The sequence below is a fragment of the Lynx canadensis genome, chromosome X, assembly GCF_007474595.2.
Source record: "Lynx canadensis isolate LIC74 chromosome X, mLynCan4.pri.v2, whole genome shotgun sequence".
NCBI lineage: Eukaryota > Metazoa > Chordata > Mammalia > Carnivora > Felidae > Lynx > Lynx canadensis.
In genome coordinates, this window is record NC_044321.2 from 81,259,003 (window position 1) to 81,267,176 (window position 8,174).

At 47.1% G+C, this 8,174-nt stretch overlaps 1 protein-coding gene across 1 annotated transcript; it reads right to left on the bottom strand.

Annotated features, from left to right (window-relative positions):
* Window positions 1-313: 313 nt before the first annotated feature.
* Window positions 314-4,630, bottom strand: LOC115506838 (nuclear RNA export factor 3-like). Its single transcript, XM_030304826.1, has 11 exons — window positions 4,544-4,630; window positions 4,317-4,424; window positions 4,040-4,143; window positions 2,213-2,249; window positions 1,794-1,862; window positions 1,653-1,708; window positions 1,407-1,514; window positions 1,229-1,287; window positions 998-1,113; window positions 862-904; window positions 314-390 (listed from the first exon to the last, which is right to left on the bottom strand). The coding sequence occupies exons 1-11, from the start codon at window positions 4,628-4,630 to the stop codon at window positions 314-316; spliced, it is 864 nt and encodes a 287-aa protein (XP_030160686.1).
* Between the last annotated feature and the right edge of the window lie 3,544 nt (window positions 4,631-8,174).

Sequence of the window (8,174 nt, forward strand, 5' to 3'; positions counted from 1 at the left end):
TTATTCCCACACCAGGGACAATTATATAACCACAATTACCCTGTATAACAGAACAAGGATTGGTCAGTCTAATCACCATTTTCACAGGAAGACACTTTGTCACAGACTCAACCAAGGTAACAACCCTAATGAATTTTGGGATCCGAGAGAACACATAATCCAATTGCAGAGTCCATGTTCTTAAACACTAGGCTGCACTGCTCTTTGGATGTCACAGGTGGATTGCTACAACATTGAGAACACCTGCAATACCACTCCATTCTGACACTATTGAATTCATACTGAACTGGGTGATCCACCCACAACAAAGCATTCACCTATAATTGTTGACAGGGTTAGCAATGAAGGTCCGGGTGAAGGCACGAACAGAATCCTGAGACATTCCTTCCACTTCAACAACAAAAGCAAATAACACCACCCCTTAGCATTCCACATGCTTTACACACTCACACAGCATTCCCAGTCATGGTCTGACTTGATATTCATTCGTGCTGGAGGGGACAATTTTTCTCTGGGAGTCAGAGTGTTCTGAATGGGGAAGGCAATCTGTTCCCCATGACAGGGATCCGACTATGTGCTGGGACCAATGAATACCCCTCAAAACTTACAGGTTCAGAGCCCAAGTTCACAGAGTAAGGATCTAGGGTGAGAGTTATCAAATTCCACAGACTGTGTCCCTAATGCCCAAGCTGTGTGGGGTAGACAGGCATATACCTGGTTCAGACCAGGGTGGTTTGAGGACAGAGTGAGGACAGGAGAACACAACAGGAATCAGGGAAGCTGGGAGAGTTCTGAGAGGGAGCCCAACCACCAGGGAAGGGGCAGTGGGGCAGCTGAGGAGGAGGTTCTACACACACTCACCTTCCTTGAACACTCCATTGACAGAGAAGCAGAGCATCAAGTCCTAAAAGGGAAGAGCCCAGGTGCTAAGTCACCTACACTTCCTACCCACCTGTGGCTTTCTGAGGGCTACCCTTGGGAGGAAGCAGGTGCTCACCATCTGGAACCATATGTCCACCACAAAGGAGCTGAGGTCATGCTGAGTTTGGGGCAGCACACAGAGGGAGTGCACAATGTCATGTTTTGTATGCTTCAGCAGCTGAACACGCAGGTCTATGGGGGGGGGGCGGAGAAGCAAGTGAAGATCAGGGGTTGCCACACCCTGGGTCCTATGATTAGCCCCTCACATCTCCTTCCCCTGCCCAATCTTCCCCTATCACACACGCACAGGGGTCCTGGACCTTCTTCATGTTCCTGCTTTCCTTGAGGTACTCGCACAAGCTGCTTCTAGGGAGAGAAAGAGGAACAGGGAGTGGTGGTCTGGCCAGTGTGCATGCTTCCCGAGCTGCCCTGTGTCTGCTGGGAGCCACAAAGCCCATTAACAGAGTCTGAGCTGTGCCACTCACGGGGCTGGCTCCTTGGGGTTGAAGGGAATGGTCAGGGAGAAGCAGGCCTCATCGTGGTAAGCACTGAGGAGACCCTGACGGTCTCCAGAGTCATAGATCAAGTAGTACCTGTGGGGAAACAATGAGGACAGTCTCTATCTGGGGTCTGGACCTCAAATGAGACTTCAAGACACAGTCAGCAGTCCTGAGCTTGAGTGGCCTCACCATCCTAGCCCTCCACTTTCCCAGGTTCCCAGGAGTACTTACTGCTGCAGGAATTGCAGGACCAGACTCTTCAGTGCATCAGATCCAAAGAAGCTTCCCTGAAATCACAACAGCCCTCAGGACCACAGATGATATCCCTTCCTCACACACCACCCAAAACCTGGCTTGATCTGCCCTCCTCACCTTGCAGGTTGGTAACCTCTTGTGGGCTGCAATACCAACGCTGGTTGGTGAAGGTGACTCCTGGCCATCCTGGGGAAAGGAAGAGGAAGTGAGTGTTGCTGACCAGGAGTGGATTATGGACAATCAGGAAAAGGATGGGCCCAGGAGAGGGTGAGGCTCAGAGGTCAGATATGAAAGGGACATGGAGATTACATGGGCAAGGCTACATTTGGGATCACTGTCTTGGGGTGCTTGATGCCTGTGGAGAACGTGGCTGAAGGAGATCCGGAGCCCTTGTTGGGTTTCCACATAGATCTGCACATCCATGAGGTTTAAGGGTCACGAAAATTGTAACTTCTTCAAGACCTAAATGGCCTCTGGGCAGGTTTGGGGTGTCATCAGTGCCAGTAGAGGACTCAATGATCAAAGAATACACCTACCAGGCATAATAACTTGGAAAACAGTTCCAGGATGGAGCTGCAGAAATCCAGATAAAACAGAAAAGTCAGTGAAAGTTTGCAGGTGTCCATCATGGGAGCAAGCACACTTACACCTGACACATGGCCAGTACGTCCCACCTACACTGCAGTGCCCCAGGCTTGCAGGGCCCTTGGCACCTCCCTTGTGGACTGACTTAGAGGAAAAGCACACACTCTCTCTCCCCATCCCTTCTCATTCCTTTCTTCTGCCTGACCCCCTCCTCCCTCCCTTTCCCCCTGGGTGGCTCCCACCTAGATCATCCTGACTCCCATCTCCAGATTCACCAGAAGCAACATTTGGATCCCAGGGTCCAGGGCTGCCTTCCCCTCCCTGCCTCCCTTCTTTCCTCTAGGCCCGCACTGAATACTCCAGAGAGAAGAGGGAAAGGGGTGATAGCCCAGGGTTCTGGCACCTCACTAGGGGCCCAGCATTCTGCAGGACCATGACACCCCCAGGGATGGCCCAGAATGCTGGGGCACGGAGGTGAGTGAGGCATGACCCAGGAGACAGGGAGGGAGAGGAATGGGGATGAGGACAGAAGGAGTGAAGGAAGGAGGGGAGAGGTGAGAGAGACAGGGGAGTAGAGACAAAGGAGGAAGAGAAAGCAAAGCAAAGGGAAAAGAAAGAAGCTTTACCATGGTGGTGGGGCCAAGGAGGAAGAGAAAAGAAGGGGGAAATGTCTCCCCAGCTGCAGCGCATTCCTTCATTTGCCCTGGCTGGCCCTGGCATCCAAGGTAGGAATGGAAAATATGCAGGTGTTGGGCTGGGGGCCCATTGGATGCTGGTTGAAACTTTGTCACCTGTGTGAGCTCAGTCTGAGCTGGGCATGGGGAATGGGGCAGCCACAGGGGCAGAAGACCTTCCCCAGAAGGAGTAGAGTATCAATCCCCAGGTCAACATGGGGCTGAAGGTCTGTGGTCCCCCCTCTTATGATCACCACCTTCCCTCCTGATGGCCCCAGTGCACCTGTGCCTGTCCCAGTCGGTTCCTTCCCTGAGGCATTATACCCGTTGCCAGGCTACCCAGGGCTCCACTGAAGGAACAGTCTGGATGATGTGACATGTGGGGGTGGGGTGGGAAGGGGGTGGTGCCTCTGAGAGGCCTGTCCTTCATCTCCTCAAGCTCCTCTCCTCTCTGCCTTCCATTCCTACCTGAGGAAGCCCTCTGCTCCCTGGCAGTCTCCCACTTCTGGCCCCCTGACTCAGGGAACCCTGGTTTCTCTCAAGGAGGGCCCAGCTCCTGGCATTGGGTCAGAGGAACAGATGTCATGATGGCAGCCCCCCAGGACCTCAGCCCTCAGTGTGGGCAGGAAAGCCACCATGGCTGCCTGGAATTGACGGGAGGAGGGGGGATACATCTGGTTCAAGGAAAGGAGGGTCCCTCTCAGAACAAGGGAAGGAATCCCTGTCTCAGCAGGGAGGCAGGACTGCCTGTCTCAGCATGAGGCCCTGGCCTGGATGGAGGACCCTTGTGAGTCCAGGTCACAGCATGTGGCGCACAGCAGTCACTCTGGTCCTAGTGAGGAAGGGGGGCCCTGATTCATGGATCACACTTTGGGGAGGGCATGCTAGAGAAGGCTGGGTGTAGATAGCCAGCAAACAGACCTCAGACCAAACAGGTGAGAGGATCAGAGGAAGGAACGGAGACCCCTAAGCACAGGCGAGGGACAGAGAGAGAAGAGCATAGGGCCTCTGTTCCTCGCAGAGGAACAGGGATGCTGTCCCCTCCAAGCAGGCACCGTCAGGCATAGTTCAGAGTCCCACAGGGTGACGGAGAGTATAACTGACCTTATGTTGGTTGACTTATCGGGAAAGGTGGTGCACAGGGGGCTTCTGTTGGCACTCATGTCTTCTCGCTGCAGTCTTTTGCCCTTGTCCAACTCCCCTGCAGACTTCAGGGGAGGAATTATTGGAAGGAAACGCAAGGATCAGAGAAAGATGGCCAGGACGACCCTGCACCCCCGGCCCTTTCTTTTTCCAACAAATCCACTTCCCTGACTCTCGCCACCACCCCATGAGCACTCTCACCTTCTTTTTAAAGAAAGATCTGGGTACCACACCTTACCTCACTGTTGGAGAGGTTCAAGTCCTCGATGCTGGAGGCATTCTGCATACTGTTGGATAGGCCATCCATCTGGTAGGGTTTCTTGTCGCTCAGGTTCGAGGGCAAAAGCTATGATGAGGAAAGTGTTAGAGTGAGGACCCCAACAGGGGTTATCTGAGACCAATCTGCCTCTTCTACCTAATCTCCCACCTTTGCCATCAATCCCAGCACTGGGCCTGAGTTCTCACCTTGAACATGTTCTTTTCATGAGTCTGCCGGGAGGCAGCCATGCTGTTTCTAGGATTTGGTACCATTTCAATATCTCGGGTGACCATGTCTCCGAGAAGCCGAGGGGAGGGAATCACAAGGCTGAGACAGACCCGGCTGGTTACAGCTTCAGGTTAACCTCCCCACATTACCATCCCCAAGTCTCCTTTCCAGACAGGCTTCTCTGATCTTACCTGCCCTAGAACTACTTCTGTAGACATACCAGGGGCAAAGCGGACTCTCTGGATGTTAAGAGATTGTTAGGAGACTACATATCTTTTGTTTGTGGTCAACTGCAGAGTTAGAGATGGGGTCAGTGGCTCTGAGTCTGAGGCAGAGACGGGGGATGGAGGCAATAGGTGTGGGAAGAAGATATGGGTCTGGATATAGATTCAAATCACGAATGAGAGAGGAGAAATCACAACAAACATCACAGAGCTACAAATGATTATAAGAGAATATTATGAAAAATTATGTCAACAAATTGGCCAATCTGGAAGACATGGATAAATTCCTAGAAACATATAAACTAATAAACTTAAACAGGAAGAAATAGAAAAATTGAATGGATTGCTAACTAGGAAAGAAATTGAATAAGTAATCAAAAATCTCCCAGCAAATGTATGTCCAGGGTCAGGTGGATTCTCAGGGGAATTCTACCAAACATTTAATGAAGACTTAATAGCTATTTTTCTCAAACTATCCCAAAAAGGAGATATGGAAGGAAAACTTCCAAACTCATTCTGCAAAATCAGCATTACACTGATTCTAAAACCAAAGAATCCACTGAAAAAGAGAACCACAGGCCGATATCTCAGATGAACATGAATGCAAAAATCCTCACTAAATACTGGCAAATTGAATCCAACAGTACATTAAAAGAATCATTCACCACGATCAGGGGGGATTTATTCCTGGGCTGCAAAGCTGGTTCAGTGTTCACAAATCAATCAACATGATACACCACAGTACTAAAAGAAAGGGTAAGAACCATGTGATCCTCCCAATAGATGCAGGAAATGCGTCTACACATTTAATGCAATCACTATCAAAATACCACCAACGTTTTACACAGAGCTAGAACAAAACATCCTACAATTTCATTGGAGTGACAAAAGACCCCATATAGCCAAAACAATCTTGACAAAGGAAAGCAAAGCTGGAAGCATCACGATCTCAGACTTCAAGTTATATTACAAAGCTGTAGTCATCATTACTGGCACAAAAACAGACATATAGATCAATGGAACAGAATACAAAACCCAGAAATGGACCCACTGATCTTCAACAAAGAGAAAAGAATATCCGATGGATAAAAGACAGTCTCTTCAACAAATGGTGTTGGGTAAACTGGACGGCAACATGCAGAAGAATGAAACTGGACCACTTCCTTACCCTGTATACAAAAATAAATTCAAAATAGATGAAAGACTTAACTGTAAGACAAACCTTCAAAATCCTAGAGGAGAAAACAGGCAGCAACCTCTTTAACCTCAGCCATAACAATGTCTTACTAGACACATCCCTGGAGGCAAAGAAACAAAAGCAGAAATGAGCTATTGGGACTGCATCAAGATAAAAGCTTCTGCTCAGTGAAGGAAACCATCAACAAAACTAAGAGGCAACATTCAGAATGAAGAAGATATTTGCAAATGACATATCTGATAAAGGGTTAGTATCCAAAATCTACAAAGGACTTATACAATTTAACATCCCTCCCTCAAAAAAAAAAAAAAAACAAAAAACAAAAACAAAAACAAAAAAACAAATAATAGGAAATGGGCAGGAGACATGAATAGACATTTTTCCAAAGAAGACATCCAGATGGCTAACATACAAATGAAAAGATGCTCACCATCACTCATCATCAGGGAAATACAAATAAAAAGTATAATGAGATACCACCTCACACCTGTCAGGATGGATAAAATTAACAACTATGGAAACAATAGATGTTGGTGAGGATGCAGAGAAAGGAGTACCCTTCGCACTGTTGGTGGGAATGGAAACTGGTGCAGCCACTCTGGAAAACAGTATGGAGGTTCCTCAAAACGCTAAAAAGAGAACTAGCCTACAACCCCATAATGGCATTACTAGGTATTTACCCACAGGATACAAAAGTACTGATTCAAAGGGATACGTGCACCCCAATGCTTATAGCAGCATTATCAACAATAGCCTAATTATGGAAAGAGCCTAAATGTCCATTGACTGATGAATGGGTAAGGAAGATGTGGTATATATGTATATATACGTACACACATACGTCGGCATATTACTCAGGCACATAATAGAATGAAATCTTGCTATTTGCAATGATGTGGATGGAGTTAGAATGCATCATGGTGAGTGAAATAAGTTAATCAGAAAATGGCAAGTACTATATCATTTCACTCACATGTGGAATATAAGAAATACAACAGGTGAAAATAGGGAAAGGGGTAAAAAGAGAGAGAGGCAAACCATAAAAGACTCTTATCTAGAGAGAACAAACTGAGCGTTGATGGAGGGGAGGCGAAGGTGAATGGGCTAAATGAGTGATGAGTATTAAGGAGGACACTTGTGTTGATGAGCACTGCGCGTCATATGTAAGTGAGGAATCACTAAACTCTACTCCTGAAACCAATACTACACTATATCTTACAAGAATTTAACAATTTTTAACAATAATTTAAATATAATTCTTAACAAGAATTTAAATAAAATTTAAATAAAAAGATGTGTTCCACATATACAATTGAATGTTACTCAACCATAAAAAGGAAAGAAATCTTGGTATTTGCAACTACGTGAATGGAACTAGACACTGTTAAGCGAAATAAGTCAGTCAGAGATAGACAAATACCATATCATTTCACTCACATGTGAAATTTAAGAAATGAAACAGATGGGGCACCTGGGTGGCTCAGTCGGTTAAGCGGCCGACTTCGGCTCAGGTCATGATCTCGCGGTCCGTGTGTTCGAGCCCCGTGTCGGGCTCTGTGCTGACAGCTCAGAGCCTGGAGCCTGTTTCGGATTCTGTGTCTCCCTCTCTCTGACCCTCCCCTGTTCATGCTCTGTCTCTCCCTGTCTCAAAAATAAATAAAAACGTTAAAAAATTTTTTAAAAAAAATAAAAAAAATAAATATATAAAAAAGAAATGAAACAGGGGCGCCTGGGTGGCGCAGTCAGTTGGGCGTCCGACTTCAGCCAGGTCACGATCTCGCGGTCCGGGAGTTCGAGCCCCGCGTCAGGCTCTGGGCTGATGGCTCAGAGCCTGGAGCCTGTTTCCGATTCTGTGTCTCCCTCTCTCTCTGCCCCTCCCCCGTTCATGCTCTGTCTCTCTCTGTCCTAAAAATAAATAAACGTTGAAAAAAAAAAGTTTAAAAAAAAAAGAAATGAAACAGATGAACAAAGGGGGAAAATGAGAGAGGCAAAACAAAAAACAGACCTTAACTATAGAGAATAAATTGAGGATTTCTGGAGGTAAAGGGCTGGACAGATGGGTTAAATGGGTGATGGATATTAAGGAGGGCACTGGTTGTGAGGAGCTCTGGGTGTTGTATGTGAATGAATCAATAAATTCTACATCTGAAACTATTAATCTACTGTATGTTAACTAACTGGAATTTA